The sequence below is a fragment of the Microcaecilia unicolor genome, chromosome 7 (assembly GCF_901765095.1).
Source record: "Microcaecilia unicolor chromosome 7, aMicUni1.1, whole genome shotgun sequence".
NCBI lineage: Eukaryota > Metazoa > Chordata > Amphibia > Gymnophiona > Siphonopidae > Microcaecilia > Microcaecilia unicolor.
Genome location: NC_044037.1, coordinates 98,435,748 through 98,452,397, shown reverse-complemented (window position 1 = coordinate 98,452,397; position 16,650 = coordinate 98,435,748). Strand labels below are relative to the sequence as shown.

Below are 16,650 nucleotides of genomic sequence, written 5' to 3'. Positions count from 1 at the left end.
TAGGACAATTTTTATGCAGAGAATGTTTTTGCTAAACATTGTCACTGTTATTTTTTTGTTTCTTATTTTATCACACACTGTTTTGGATTTTCAATAATAGTTGTTCTTTGTGATATATTTCTTCTGATAAAGTTTAACAGGTAAGTTTGGTATGATATACTATTTCCTATCTGTTTCTCACTTTATTTGTGACATTTAGGCACTTTGAAAATGAGCACCTTTGTTTTCTGGTTGGTTTTTTTTTTATGTTTTTGAAGGTTTTTCTGTTCCTTCTTTACATTATTTGATTTCTTAACTGGCTGTAAGATAGTTATTAGACTTTTTTAAATATTGTTTGATGATATCACATCATATCTGATACATTTTCTCTTATATGATAATGCACATTTTTTGGCTGGGTTTACATTTTTTATCTTTTCATGTTAAGGTATGTTTATACTTTTACATCATGTATTATACATTTGTTAATGTATTTTTAATTGATCATGATGTATTTATTTTTGTTTTTATATATTTCATATATGTAGATACTTAGGCTCTTGAAGCAGGCTATATGGTGCTGAAAGAGGAAACCATGTCTAATCCATTGTATCTGCTTTTTTGACGCTAAAGACTTTTACTTAGTTTACCTCTGGCATCCTGCATATGTTTGATTGACCTACGTCCCTTCCCTACTTTGTTGGACAATATATTCTTTATAGGGTTCCTTCCTTTTCTATCAAGTGTTTAAAGACTTGGTAACATTTGTACAGTTATCATTTATGAAGACCGTTTCTATAAACGATAAATTAGTAGGTCCAAATAAAAACACAATTTCAGGGTTTTTTTTTCTCATAAATTTGCTAACATTACCTATGGTACAAAGCTACAATTCTGACAGATCTAAAATACAATTCACTTATGTACTAACTAGGAAAAAAGGCCCGTTTCTGACACAAATGAATCGGGCGCTAGCAAGGTTTTCCTCGGAGTATGTTTGTTTTACAGAGTGTGTGTGAGAGTAAGTGTGTGATAGAGAGAGAGTGAATGTGTGAGTGTGTGCGACAGAGAGAGAGTGAATGTGTGGAAAATGTGGGAGATAGGTTCTGGAAGCCAAATTTAGGCTCTTAAGTAGAAAGCTCAAATCCAGATTCTCTAGGGTTGCATTTTCTGAAATGCTACCTGTTCCACACGCAGGGCCAAAGAGACAGGCAGAGCTCCGAAGTCTCAATGCGTGGATGAGATGATGGTGCAGGGAGGAGGGTTTTAAATTTGTTAGGAACTGGGCAACATTCTGAGGAAGGGGGAGCCTATTCCGAAAGGATGGGCTCCACCTTAACCAGGGTGGGACCAGGCTGCTGGCTTCAGCTTTTAAAAAGGAGATAGAGCAGCTTTTAAACTAGAAATGGGGGGAAGGCCGACAGTCGCTCAAAAGCGCATGGTTCGGGATAAGGTATCTTGCAAGGATACCTCACAAACAGGGAAGATAGGGTTTCTGGATAGTGAGGTTGCACAACAGACCGTGGTAGGCCAGGTGCTCTTTAATACAACTAAAGATCAGACAAAAGATGGCAAATCAGTAGTGTCCAGTACTAAGCATCATGCAAATAGGAACAACAAACATACTCTGAAATGTCTATATGTAAATGCTAGGAGTCTAAGAAATAAGATGGGAGAGTTGGAATATATTGCACTAAATGAAAAATTGGATATAATAGGCATTACTGAGACCTGGTGAAAGGAGGATAACCAGTGGGACACTGTCATACCAGGGTACAAAGTATATCGTACTGATAGGGTGGACCGAACTGGTGGAGGGGGTAGCATTGTATATTAACGAGAGCCTTGACTCAAATAGATTACAAATTCAGCAGGACACAAATCACTCCTTTGAATCATTGTGGGTTGAAATTCCATGTATAAAAGGGAAAAGGATGGTGATAGGAGTGTACTACCGTCCGCCTCTCCAGGATGAGCAGGTAGACGCAGAAATGATAAAAGAAATCAGAGACGCGAACAAAATGGGCAATGTGATAATAATGGGTGACTTCAATTATCCAAATATAGACTGGGTAAATGTAACATCGGGACACGCTACAGAGGTACAATTCCTTGATGAAATCAAGGACAGCTTTATGGAGCAGCAGGTGCAGGAGCCGACGAGAGAAGGAAAAATTCTAGACTTGTTCCTTTGTGGAGCGCATGATCTGGTGAGGGACGTTATGGTACTGGGGCCGCTTGATAACAGTGATCATAATATGATCAGTTTTGATATCCACCTTGAAGTAACTATACACAGGAAGTCAAATACGTTAGCGTTTAACTTTAAAAAAGGAGACTATGATAAAATGAGAAGAACGGTTAAAAAAAACATAGGGGGGCAACTGCAAGGGTAAAAACTGTACAACAGGCATGGACGCTGTTCAAAAATACCATCCTGGAGGCCCAGGCCAAACATATTCCGCGAATTAGAAAAGAAAGACGGAACTCCAAAAGACAGCCGGCGTGGTTGAAAAGTGAGATGAAGGAAGCTATTAGGGCTAAAAGAAACGCCTTCAGAAAATGGAAGAAGGAGCCGTCTGAAAATAACAAGCAGCATAAGGAGTGTCAAAGCAAATGCAAGGCGCAGATAAAGAAGGCCAAGAGGGATTACGAAAAAAAGATAGCATTAGAGGCAAAAAACATAGCAAAACTTTTTTTCAGTATATTAAAAGCAGGAAGCCGGCAAAAGAATCGGTTGGGCCGCTGGATGACTGGTTGAAGGATAGGAAACAGAGAGTGGGGTTAAATGGGCAGTATTCACAATGGAGAAGGGTAGTTAGTGGGGTTCCTCAGGGGTCAGTGCTAGGACCACTGCTTTTTAATATATTTATAAATGATTTAGAGATGGGAGTAACTAGCGAGGTAATAAAATTTGCTGATGACACAAAGGTATTCAAAGTTGTTAACTCGCGACAGGATTGTGAAAAATTACAGAAGGACCTTGCGAGACTGGGCGGCTAAATGGCAGATGATGTTTAATGTGAGCAAGTGCAAGGTGATGCATGTGGGAAAAAAGAACCCGAATTATAGCTACGTCATGCAAGGTTCCACATTAGGAGTTACCGACCAAGAATGGGATCTGGGTGTCATCATCGATAATACGCTGAAACCTTCTGCTCATTGTGCTGCTGCGGCTAGGAAAGCGAATAGAATGTTGGGTATTATTAGGAAAGGTATGGAAAACAGGTGTGAGGATGTTATAATGCCGTTGTATCGCTCCATGGTGCGACCGCACCTTGAGTATTGTGTTCAGTTCTGGTCGCCGCATCTCAAGAAAGATATAGTAGAATTGGAAAAGGTGCAGCGAAGGGCAACTAAAATGATAGCAGGGATGGGACGACTTCCCTATGAAGAAAGACTAAGGAGGCTAGGGCTTTTCAGCTTGGAGAAGAGGGCTGAGGGGAGACATGATAGAAGTATATAAAATAATGAGTGGCGTGGAACAGGTGGATGTGAAGCGTCTGTTCACGCTTTCCAAAAATACTAGGACTAGGGGGCATGCGATGAAACTACAGTGTAGTAAATTTAAAACAAATCAGAGAAAATTTTTCTTCACCCAACACATAATTTAACTCTGGAATTCGTTGCCGGAGAACGTGGTGAAGGCGGTTAAGTTGGCAGAGTTTAAAAAGGGGTTAGACAGTTTCCTAAAGGACAAGTCCATAAACCACTACTAAATGGACTTGGGAAAAATCCAGAATTCCAGGAATAACATGTATAGAATGTTTGTACATTTGAGAAGCTTGCCAGGTGACCTTGGCCTGGATTGGCCGCTGTCTTGGACAAGGATGCTGTGCTCGATGGACCCTTGGTCTTTTCGCAGTGTGGCATTACTTATGTACTTATGAGTGAGTGTGACAGAGAGAGTGATACTGTGTGCAAGAGTGTGTGGATACCATCAGGGTCCGGCCGCCCCCACCTCCATGTTCCAGGGTCCGCCCTTCCACCCACCCAGTTCCAGGGTTGTTTCCCCCCTCTCCCCCTCCCTCCCAGTTTCAGGGTCACCCCCCCCCCCCTCCCAGTTCCAGGGTAGTTGCCCCCTCTCTTCCCCCCCCCTCCCCTCCAGCCGTCCACCTGCAACGTTGTGAAGCTGACTCCGTGGCTTCACTGAAGTGAAGGGTTCGTAAGGTTCGTCAGATTCGTCAGTCTGTCACCATCTCTCGGCTCCGCCCTTGCGCCTCTGATAGGTCCGCCGCCCTCGACGTCAAAACGTGATGACATTGAGGGCGGCGGACCTATCAGAGGCGTGAGGTCAGGGTAGAGAGAGATTGTTACAGAGCGACGAACCTAACGATCCTTACGAACCCTTCACTTCAGTGAAGCCACGGAGTCAGCTTCAGAACGTTGAAGGTGCCTTTTATTATAGTAGATTGGCAGAGGAACGTCCAAAAGTAATGCAATCAGAGACACCACCACAGTGTGTACAAAAATGATGAAAACCATTCTAATAATGGTACCCCCTCTTCTAGCACAGACATCTTTCAATCAGAATATTACAATCTGTGGTATCAAAGAATCCGAGATATCAAGCATGACAAGTACATAGATAATGGACTCCAACCTGCAAAGTAACTCATGACTGGGTAGTGATAGTCTCAATGCACAAAATCCAAATTGAGATTTATCTAACAGATTTTCTGTAATCAGTCTTGTAATTCAGTAAAAAGTACCTTCTCGAGTAGTGACAGAAAAGAAGGTGAGAATGTGTCTATGATAAGATAATCTATGTCCAGAGTACTTTTTTTTTTTTTCAGTACTGGTTGTATATTAAGCCAGTACATTTGGATCTGTCCCAGATATTAAGAATGTATTAACAGTACAAAAACTATTTCTTTACCCTTTGAGCACAGTACAGGGTTAGAACATAGATTCAGAGGGCTAGACAAGTTATTCAAGCTGTTTATAATAACACACAGGTGAGAAAACTGATGGAGAAGGAATTGACAGACTAAATTCCCATTTGTGTTGTACTGACAGGGAAGGGAAGTACATTCCACTGCCCCAGCGTGTTAGAGATGGATCTCGAGGTGGTATGAGGACCAACACCTCACGTGGAGGACGCCCTATTGGATCTTTACCTCCACGTGGCAGCTTACATCATTCTGAGAGCAATTGCAGCCCGGCATCAGAACAAAGAGGGATTAATGGAGGTAGGCAGTAAAAGGTGGAGTAATCTTTTTGAGAAAGGACCTCGTGTGTGTTTGGTTGTATTTTTTTCCTATACAAGATGTGTACCTGAAATGTTCAGTAGTATCTCGCTTTCAAAGATAAATGCTTCGAGTGCTTTGTTGTGTGTTTGAAAGAGTGTGTTTGAATTTGTTTATTCATAAATGCTGAAATAATTGTATATAATTTGGATTTATATCTTGAAGGACCATCCCGGATGTCCCCCAAGGCCCAGCGTCCTATACGTGGTTCTAAAGCAATGTCATCTCCTTCAAGTCGTCCAGTGGAAGTCTCCCCGTTGCCTCCTACAAGTAAGTTTCAGATTTGATCTGAGAAGTATCTAAGTTGAGAAGAAGTTGCTGCCTCCTTTCTCTGCCCTAGGTTTATGGAGGAATTACCATGTAAAACTCAAGGAGGGTACAGTGTGAATACAAAAGAATTGAGTGTTCAGAGCCTTCGGCAATGGACTGGTTTATGAGGACTGTTTAAAGACTCCAGCGGTCTGGTAATGGAATGGTTGACCTTAGAAGTGGATAGGTTGAAGTTTTTGGGGAAGTACTCAAGATTGTGCATGGCATTGTTTTCTTACAGCAGTTGGTAGAATGTACCCACCTCGCTCTCCAAAGTCTGGTTCCTCTGCTCCTTCATTATCTTCACAAGATTCCCCTGTGGGGTCTTCTGTCCCTTCTGCTCCTACGTCTCCTCCTGAATCTAGAATCTCTTCGGAGTCCAGTGCTTCTGTGAATCCACCATCTCCCAAAACAACTACCTCTGTGGTGTTTGCTCCTACTGAAGGTACCAGAAGTAATATGGGGCTATCTAGTCAGTATATAGAGGGGGATGGGGGTTGGAAGGATGACATTCAGTGGTTAGATTGCATTCATGATTGCAGGGTTCCAGAGGAAGCCATAGTATGTCGCCCTTGGCTGCAGATTGTCCCTTCAGTGACAAATAGATTTGTTTGTGGGGGAAGAAGAGAAACATTCTTAGGTGATTGTGATTGCAGGTTAATGGTGCCAACTGAACCAAAAGTTTTACACAGCAGCAGGAGGAAACTGCTGATGTAAAAACTACCAAAAAAAACCCCACTTAATTTACAGCTGTCCAGACTTTTCACCATTTTAATCTGGTTCTTCCCTTTGTTTACTTCAGTTATCCTAACAACAGTTCATGGCTGAGGGCCACTAACTACAGCTTCATTTAGGAACCTGAGTTTGACTGTTAATTTTAGCGCAGACCGAGGAGTCAGATATGTTCTTATGTATATTTGTACAAATCTTCATACAATATGCAATTCTTTTAAAGCAAAAGACGTTCTCAGTTGTGGAGCAAAGGATGGGAGTCGGCCATTAGATGTAACGGCACTGCCTGATCTCACAAAGTCATCTTGTAAAGGTGCGTTTCTGGAACCTCAGTGTGACTGGGATCTCTTTTGCTGGTGAAATGACACTAACCTGTTGGTGATGGAGAAATCTCATCGGTTTCTAAGCATTCTTCTTCTCCTGTTTTCTTTTGTTTTTTCTTGATTGCAGGGCTACAAATTGATCAGAAGAGAAACCAGTTAGAGGAACTGCGAAAGTTTGGAGAACACTTCAGGGTAAGAGATGGAAGGGAATAAATTGCATTGTTAGAGAACTGGCAGAATGATTGGTGTGTATGTATGCAAGAATCGCCTAGAGCCACCTCACAGACTTTACTGAGTATACATGATATTCTCCGAGGACAAGCAGGCTGCTTGTTCTCACTGATGGGTGACGTCCACGGCAGCCCCTCCAATCGGAAACTTCACTAGCAAAGGCCTTTGCTAGTCCTCGCGCATGCATCATGTCCTAAAAAAGACATTGCTGGCGAACTGGACCAAGCCTTTAACTAATCCCCACATTCCCAAGAAGATCGAGTCCCAGTACCGGATCCATGGGGACCCAGAGCTGATGCGCACTCAGTTGCCTCACGACTCTGGAGTTGTGGATTTGGCCCTAAAGAAGGCTAAGAGTTCTAGGGAGCATGCTTTGGCGCCCCCGGGCAAAGACTCTAGAACCTTAGACTCCTTTGGTAGGAAGGCCTACCTATGCTCGTGGCCAAAATTCAGTCTTACCAGCTCTACACGAGCATACACATGCGGAACAATGTGCGGCAGTTGGCGGGCTTGGTGGACAAGCTCCCTCCTGAGCAAGCCAAGCCATTTCAGGAGGTGGTCAGGCAGCTGAAGGCGTGCAGAAAATTCCTGGCCAGAGGGGTGTATGACACCTTTGATGTTGCGTCCAGGGCCGCTGCTCAAGGTGTGGTGATGCGCAGACTCTCATGGCTGCGTGCCTCCGACCTGGAGAATAGAATCCAGCAGCGGATTGCGGACTCGCCTTGCCGTGCGGATAATATTTTTGGAGAAAAGGTCGAACAGGTGGTAGAGCAGCTCCACCAGCGGGATACCGTTTTCAACAAGTTCTCCCGCCGGCAGCCTTCAGCTTCTACCTCCACAGGTAGACGTTTTTATGGGGGAAGGAAGACTGTTCCCTACTCTTCTGGCAAGCGTAGGTACAATCCTCCTTCTCGACAGCCTGTGGCCCAGGCTAAGCCCCAGCACGCGCGCTCTCGTCAGCAGCGTGCGACTCAGCAAGGCCCCTCGGCTCCCCAGCAAAAGCAAGGGACGAGCTTTTAACTGGCTCCAGCAGAGCATAGCCGACATCCAAGTGTCAGTGCCGGGCGATCTGCCAGTCGGAGGGAGGTTGAAAGTTTTTCACCAAAGGTGGCCTCTCATAACCTCCGACCAGTGGGTTCTCCAAATAGTCCGGCAAGGATACACCCTCAATTTGGCCTCCAAACCTCCAAATTGTCCACCGGGAGCTCAGTCTTACAGCTTCCAACACAAGCAGGTACTTGCAGAGGAACTCTCCGCCCTTCTCAGCGCCAATGCAGTCGAGCCCGTGCCATCCGGGCAGGAAGGGCTGGGATTCTATTCCAGGTACTTCCTTGTGGAAAAGAAAACAGGGGGGATGCGTCCCATCCTAGACCTAAGGACCCTGAACAAATATCTGGTCAAGGAAAAGTTCAGGATGCTTTCCCTGGGCACCCTTCTCCCCATGATTCAGGAAAACGATTGGCTCTGCTCTCTGGACTTGAAGGACGCCTACACGCACATCCCGATACTGCCAGCTCACAGACAGTATCTACGATTTCAGCTGGGCACACGTCACTTCCAGTACTGTGTGCTACCCTTTGGGCTCGCCTCTGCGCCCAGAGTGTTCACGAAGTGCTTGGCTGTAGTAGCAGCGGCACTTCGCAGGCTGGGGGTACACGTGTTCCCATATCTCGACGATTGGCTAGTGAAGAACACATCCGAGGCAGGAGCTCTACAGTCCATGCAGATGACTATTCGCCTCCTGGAGCTACTGGGGTTTGTGATAAATTATCCAAAGTCCCATCTTCTCCCAGTACAGAGACTCGAATTCATGGGAGCTCTGCTGGATTCTCGGACGGCTCGTGCCTATCTCCCAGAGGCGAGAGCCAACAACTTGTTGTCCCTCGTCTCGCGGGTCCCAGCAGATCACAGCTCGGCAGATGTTGAGATTGCTGGGCCACATGGCCTCCACAGTTCATGTGACTCCCATGGCCCGCCTTCACATGAGATCTGCTCAATGGACCCTAGCTTCCCAGTGGTTTCAGGCTGCTGGGGATCTAGAAGACGTGATCCACCTGTCCACGAGTTTTCTCAAATCCCTGTATTGGTGGACGATTTGGTCCAATTTGACTCTGGGACGTCCTTTCCAAATTCCTCAGCCACAAAAAGTGCTGACTACGGATGCATCTCTCCTGGGGTGGGGAGCTCATGTCAATGGGCTTTACACCCAGGGAAGCTGGTCCCTCCAGGAACGCGATCTGCAGATCAATCTTCTGGAGTTGCGAGCGGTCTGGAACGCTGTGAAGGCTTTCAGAGATCGGCTGTCCCACCAATTTATCCAAATTCAGACGGACAACCAGGTTGCCATGTATTACATCAACAAGCAGGGGGCACCGGATCTCGCCCCCTGTGTCAGGAAGCCGTCAGCATGTGGCTCTGGGCTCGCCGTCACGGCATGGTGCTCCAAGCCACATATCTGGCAGGCGTAAACAACAGTGTGGCCGACAGACTGAGCAGGATTATGCAACCTCACGAGTGGTCGCTCAATTCCCGAGTAGTGCGCCAGATCTTCCAGGTGTTGGGCACCCCCTTGGTAGATCTCTTTGCATCTCGAGCCAACCACAAAGTCCCTCAGTTCTGTTCCAGGCTTCAGGCCCACGGCAGACTGGCATCGGATGCCTTCCTCCTGGACTGGGGGGAAGGTCTGCTGTATGCTTATCCTCCCATACCTCTGGTGGGGAAGACTTTGTTGAAACTCAAGCAAGACCGAGTCACCATGATTCTGATTGCTCCTTTTTGGCCGCGTCAGATCTGGTTCCCTCTTCTTCTGGAGTTGTCCTCAGAAGAACCGTGGAGATTGGAGTGTTTTCCGACCCTCATCACACAGGACGAAGGGGCGCTTCTGCATCCCAACCTCCAGTCTCTGGCTCTCACGGCCTGGATGTTGAGAGCGTAGACTTTGCCTCTTTGGGTCTGTCAGAGGGTGTCTCCCGCATCTTGCTTGCTTCCAGGAAAGATTCCACTAAGAGGAGTTACTTCTTTCTATGGAGGAGGTTTGCCGTCTGGTGTGACAGCAAGGCCCTAGATCCTCGCTCTTGTCCTACACAGACCCTGCTTGAATACCTTCTGCACTTCTCTGAGTCTGGTCTCAAGACCAACTCTGTAAGGGTTCACCTTAGCGCAATCAGTACATACCATTATCGTGTGGAAGGTAGCCGATCTCAGGACAGCCTTTAGTTGTTCGCTTCATGAGAGGTTTGCTTTTGTCAAAGCCCCCTGTCAAACCTCCTACAGTGTCATGGGATCTCAATGTCGTTCTCACCCAGCTGATGAAACCTCCTTTTGAGCCACTAAACTCCTGCCATCTGAAGTACTTGACCTGGAAGGTCATTTTCTTGGTGGCAGTTACTTCAGCTCGTAGAGTCAGTGAGCTTCAGGCCCTGGTAGCCCAGGCTCCTTACACCAAATTTCATCATAACACAGTAGTCCTCCGCACTCACCCTAAGTTCTTGCCAAAGGTTGTGTCGGAGTTCCATCTGAACCAGTCAATTGCCTTGCTAACATTCTTTCCCCGTCCTCATTCCTGCCCTGCTGAATGTCAGCTGCACACATTGGACTGCAAAAGAGCATTGGCCTTCTATCTGGAGCGGACACAGCCCAACAGACAGTCCGCCCAATTGTTTGTTTCTTTTGATCCCAACAGGAGGGGAGTGGCTGTGGGGAAACGCACCATATCCAATTGGCTAGCAGATTGCATTTCCTTCACTTACGCCCAGGCTGGGCTGGCTCTTGAGGATCATGTCACGGCTCATAATGTTAGAGCCATGGCAGCGTCGGTGCCCACTTGAAGTCAGCCACTATTGAAGAGATTTGCAAAGCTGCGACGTGGTCATCTGTCCACACATTCACATCTCATTACTGCCTGCAGCAGGATACCCGACGCGACAGTCGGTTCGGGCAGTCAGTGCTTCAGAATCTGTTCGGGGTTTAGGATCCAACTCCACCCCCCTAGGCCCATGTTTTATTCTGTTCCAGGCTACACTCTCAGTTAGTTGGAAAAATTGTTAGGTCAATCTCAGTTCTGTCCTCGCCGTTGCGAGGCCCAATTGACCATGTTTGTTGTTTTGAGTGAGCCTGGGGGCTAGGGATACCCCATCAGTGAGAACAAGCAACCTGCTTGTCCTCGGAGAAAGCGAATGCTACATACCAGTAGAAGGTATTCTCCGAGGACAGCAGGCTGATTGTTCTCACAAACCCGCCCGCCTCCCCTTTGGAGTTGTGTCTTCCCTTGTCTTTGTCTTGCTACATACGGGACTGACGAACACGAGCCGGTTCGGGCGGGAAGACGGCCGCGCATGCGCGGTGCGCATGGGCACGCGAGGACTAGCAAAGGCCTTTGCTAGTGAAGTTTCCGATTGGAGGGGCTGCCGTGGACTTCACCCATCAGTGAGAACAATCAGCCTGCTGTCCTCGGAGAATACCTTCTACAGGTATGTAGCATTCGCTATTAATATGCACCTACTGGGTTGTGAATCCCATTCAATCCTTTTGCCCTCAGTGACAATTGCATGCCCATCACAAGAAACACTTTCATTCATGATTGAGCCAGTTCAGTGTCGGAAGGGGGATGGGAAATGAAAGAGTGTGGAGTGTTGACTAGGTTTCTCTGAGGACAAGCAGGTTTTCTCATTCTCACATCTGGGTGATGTCATCCAACGGAGCCTGGTGTGGGCACTGACTAGCAAGTAAAGTAGAAGGTTCTACCAGAATCCTATTGCACATGCACTGGTGCTATCCTGCTGACGTTCAAGTGCGGATCCTGCTCTTTCCTCACATTATGCTGATTTTTTGCAAAGTGCTTTCCTGTATGGGTTTCTATTCTTTATTTTAGTCATAGTTTTTCTCTTTGTAAGGGTTTTTTTTTTTTTTTTTTGCCCTTTCAAGTTTTCTTTATTTTCAGGTGTGACTGCCCGGTTTACGCCAGAACCCCGACCTCAATTTGAGTGTGACCCGTTTTCAAGATTTGAGTAGTTAATTTGGCTGAAGTTTTTTTTTTTTTTTTATGTCACAGAAGCCCCCCCCCCAGTGGTTTCAAGAAGTGTGCCTAATGTAGACGGGCGATTTCTGTCAACAGGCCTGGACCCTTGGTGCATCGGGTGCCTTGGGCCAGATCATGTCCCCTCTGATTATGATCTCTTTTAACAAATGCAGGTGAGAACTTAGCACGTGCAATTGGCAAAAGAGAGCAACTTTTTGGCTCCTCAAAGACTGGAACATCAAACAGCAGCAGCTGCATTGACCTGCCTGGCTGCTCAGACTTCAGCATCAACTGGAAGTGCACTGGCATTGAGGGGAGCCTCCACCTGTCTCTACACCGGGTGCTGATAGCAGGCCCCGTGACCAGTCAGCATCAGACCCAACACTGAGGATGCACACGGGTTTGGCGTTGTCCTTGTCTGGACCAGGGGGTCAAAGCTCTGTGCATGGGGGAAGCCCAAGAAGCATGAGCACCGGTCTTCCTTGATGCACGGTGCTGGGAGCACCAGAACATCGGATTCTCTGATACCCAAGAAGCGCTGGCACCATGAGGAGCGCTCCCACTCCTTAAGAGGTGCTGGTGAGCAAGTCTTCCAGCAGTCCGGTCACCGCCACCAGTTCGGCACCGACATATTCTCAGGCTGCCTCTTCCCAAACTCCCGTGCCTTTGCCGATGCCCACCTTTGATGAGCGGTTCCAGAGCTTGCTCTGAGAGGAGCTGGCACACTTATTATAGGGACCTCCCGCTCAGACATTGAGGGCGCTTGCGCCACCTTCGGAACAGCCCCAGGCCCTCTCTGAGGATCCATTGATGCTGGTACCCAGATCTTCAGCGCCTCACAGTTTCGACGTCTGGACATACAGTACCGCTTTCAACATCGGGGGAGGAAGCTTCCCCGGATGAGAGTAGGGCTGTACCTTGGGTCTCTTTGGGGCGTGAACCTCGCTCCAGCAGGCCGAGGTAGGTGCAGACTCATTCAGCTTCCTCTTAGTATGTGGAAGAGTCTGATTGGGACTGCTCTTGGGATTTAGATGGCAATCCACATTACTTCTCAGAGGAGAAGTTATATGGTATACCATCTGATCCCTTTCCTCAAGATAGATGGAAATCTCCATCAGAGGCGCGCTCTTTCACTAGTTTTGTGAGAAAAAAAAGCTGTGGTCGTTCCATTTAAGTTGGAGACAGAGGTGGAGCCTAGGGCAGAAATGTTGTCTGTCCTAGGTTATAAGTCTTCTCATAAGGAAGGGGTCACTGTGCCATTGCACCCTATCCTTAAGGACTCACTGTTAAAGAACTGGGAGTCTCCCCTCACAGTGCAGGTCGCACCCAAGAAGGTGGATATGCAATATCATATCCGGAAGGCTCCCATATTCAATGGGGCACAGCTGCCTCACCTCTCCATTGTGGTCAAATCCACTCTCAAATGGGCCAAGAGTACTTTGTCTCATGTCTCAGCCCCCCCCCCTGCCCCCCCCCAGGATGAGAACCCAGAACTTTGGATTCGTTTGGGAGAAAGACTTTCCAAGCTCCTGCTTGTTGCCTGTATCCAGACCCACCAGCCTTTACTTGGAGTCTTTAGTGAACAGTACACTGAGTCTGGCTGACTCTCTCCCTTTGGAACAGGCCACAGAGCTGCTTCAGCTGGTCAACAAGCAGATGGAGTATAGGCATTATCTGGCCAAATGGGCCTATGATACTTTTCCTGTTGCGTCCAGACTCTTTGGTATGAGTGTTGGGATGTGTAGTAGACTTTCCTGGCTGCGAGTCTCTGACCTCAAACCAGCGGTTCAGCAGACGCGCAGTGCCGAGGGAACAATTTGTTTGGAGAGAAAGTGGAATAGGTCACTGACCTCATTAATGCCCAGATGATCAAAAGCCCTGTGCTGTTCCAAACAGCACTCTAAAAATATCGCTGGAACAGTGTGGGGCTTTACCGCCCCTATGATCAGAGATAATAGCATGCAAATTTGTGCACACTGTTATATCTTATCATAGGGTAAAGTGCAGGAGAATTGTGCTTGAGCACAATCCTCCCGCACTTGTTTGACAGGTCTGGGCTGTCAAAAGCCCAGACCTGTGAAGCACAGGGGCTGGAGGTCCGTGGGACCACCAGACCCCAAACAGCATGTCCCTAGTGGCCTCACCAAACCCCCCACCCCAAGCCAGCGGCATGGGCCAGAGGTCCGGTGAACCTCCAGCCACCCTAACCCGCCTCGCATCCCTTCCCCACCAGGGTTTTGTTTAGTGGTGTGCTGGGAGGGTTAGGGGGGCTGGAGACCCACCAGATGCTGGGCAGGGCTCACCATTCCTCCCCAATGGTCTGCACACTCTAATGCCAGCTCCGAGCTGGCATAGGCTTTGGTGCGCTGCTTGCTGATCATTGGGCAGGAATATGTTTAGCATGCATTTGCATGCTACTTGTTCTAAGAGCCCTGTTTTGCATATATTTGCATACTAGTTGCATTCAGACCCCGCGAGTGCGTTGTTTCACACTCTAGGGAGCTCTAATCATGGGCTGGTAACAAACGCAGGTGCTAGTATGGCACTAATAGCCTCTAGCACCTTCATTTGCTTCTGATCATTGGCCCATAAGAAACATATGGATACCATCCACACTCTGTTTCGGTATCCTACATCTGCATCTTCTCCAAAAAGAAGAATTTCCGGTGGTCCTAGTTGGCAACCCTATTACTCTCAAAGGCATGGGTTCCAGCCTTCCACTTGCTCTGCACAGGCGACTCGGGCCCAGCGTCCCAGGCCTGACCTGCCCCGTCCTCAAAATTCCCAACTGATTCCCATCTGGATGGCTTGCTGGTTGGAGGGAGGCTCACTTTTTACCAACAAAGATGGCCCTTTGTAATCTCCGACCAGTGGGTTCCTTAAATAGTCTCAGGTACACACTGAATTAGTGTCAGACCACCAAATTGCCTACCGAGTGTGTCTTTCATCAACTCTCAGCACAAGCAAGGCCTTGTAAAGGAGATCTCTGCCCTTCTACTGGCCCGAGCTGTCTAACCCGTGCTAACAGGGGAATTCAATTCCAGGTACTTCCTTGTGATGATAAAAACAGGGGATTCTGGCCCAACCCAAAAGGGCCTTGAACAAATTTCTGGTCAAGGAAAAGTTGAGGATGCTTTCCCTGGGCACCCTCCTTCCTCTAATTCTGGAAAACGATTGGCTGTGCTCTCTAGACTTAAAGGACACCAATACCCACATTTCTGTACTTCCACGTCACAGGAAATATGTTGGATTTCACGTGGCCTGACATCTGCCCCCAGAGTTTTTACCTAGTTTCTGGTGGTAGTCGCAGTGTATCTATGCAGACTGGGGGTGTATGAGTTTTCTTTCTAGCTGATTGGCTTGTGAAGAGCACATCTTATGGAGTCCATGAGCCTAACTATTCAGGTGCTGGAGCTACTTGTGTTTGTCATCAGCTACCCCATTTCCCACTACATCCAGTTCGCCAGTAGGAATACATAGGAACAGTGCTTGATACAGTGCAGGCTCTTGCCTGCCTTCCTCAAGCGAGAGCAGATACCTTAGTAACACAGGTCCACAGCAGGTTTCAGCTTGGCAAATGTTGAGATTGATGGGTCACATGACTTCAACAGTGCATGTCACTCCCATGGCACGTCTCCACTTGAGAGCAGCCTATTGGACCTTAGCTTCCCAGTGTTCTCGGGCGACAGGGAACCTAACGGATGTCATTCGCATTCCCGTGGAAGTGGCTCATGAGTTCTCTGGTGGGCATTCAGGTCCCATTTGACCCTGATACTTCCATTCCAATTTCCACCACTCCAAAAGATGTTGACAGCAGATGCATCCAACCTGGTTTGTGAAGCTCAAGTAGATGGGCTTCACATTCAGGGCCAGTGGTCCGCTTAGGAGGTTCAGTTCCACATCAATCTCCTCAAGCTCTGGGCCATTTTGAATGCTCTAAAGGCTTTCAAAGATCGACTCCAGAATTGAAACAGACAACCAGGTTGCTATGTTCTGTGTCAACAAGCAGGGGGGTATGGGTTCTTACCCCTTGTGTCAGGAAGTGGTCGGCATTTGGCAGTGGACTCTGCTTCACAGTGTAGACCTCCCTGCCACATACCTGCCTGGCGGACAGACTGAGCAGGATATTGCAATTGCACATGTGGCACCCCCTCAGTGAGCCTTTTTGCCACTTATCTGAACAACAAAGTCCTAGTTCTGTTCCAGGCTCAGGTCACATGACAGATTAGCTTCAGATGCCTTTCCTCCTCCATTGGGAACAAGAACTTCTGTATGTGTATCCTCCCATATCTTTCATAGAGAAGACTTTACTGAAACTCAGGTAAGACCAGGGCACCATGTTTCTGCTCACTCCTTACTGCGTGCAGCAGATCTAGTCCCCTCTTCTTCTGGAGTTGTCCTCTGAAGCTCCGTGGAGATTGGACTGTTTTCTGGCCGTCATCATGCAGAACAAGGGTTCCCTACTGCATGCCAACCTCCAGTCTCTGGCCCTCGAGGCTTGAATGTTGAGGGCGTAGAACTCGATCCCCTGGGATTGCCTGAGGTTGTCTCCTGTGTCTTGCTGGCTTCCAGAAAAGATTCCACTAGGATGTTACTCCTTTAAGTGGAAGAGGTTTGTCATCTGGTGTGAGGGCAAGGCCTTATATCTCTTTTCTTGCCCTACACAAAAACTGCTCGAGTACCTTCTTCACCTCTCGGAGTCGGGTTTTGAAAACCAACTCTGTAAGGGTTCATCTCTGTGCAGTTGACGCTCTTCACGTGTGGGAGATTGCTTCATCAGAGGTTTGTTGCTAATGGAGTCCCCTATCAA

At 47.5% G+C, this 16,650-nt stretch overlaps 1 protein-coding gene across 1 annotated transcript in view; it reads left to right on the top strand.

Moving 5' to 3' along the window:
* Window positions 1-16,650, top strand: part of ATXN2L (ataxin 2 like) — a 446,514-nt gene that overhangs the window by 270,878 nt on the left and 158,986 nt on the right. The window contains exons 9-13 of the mRNA XM_030209208.1: window positions 4,999-5,171; window positions 5,394-5,498; window positions 5,779-5,982; window positions 6,493-6,582; window positions 6,720-6,784. Of these exons, the coding sequence (XP_030065068.1) occupies window positions 4,999-5,171; window positions 5,394-5,498; window positions 5,779-5,982; window positions 6,493-6,582; window positions 6,720-6,784 (637 nt within the window). The remainder of the gene's footprint in view (window positions 1-4,998; window positions 5,172-5,393; window positions 5,499-5,778; window positions 5,983-6,492; window positions 6,583-6,719; window positions 6,785-16,650) is intronic.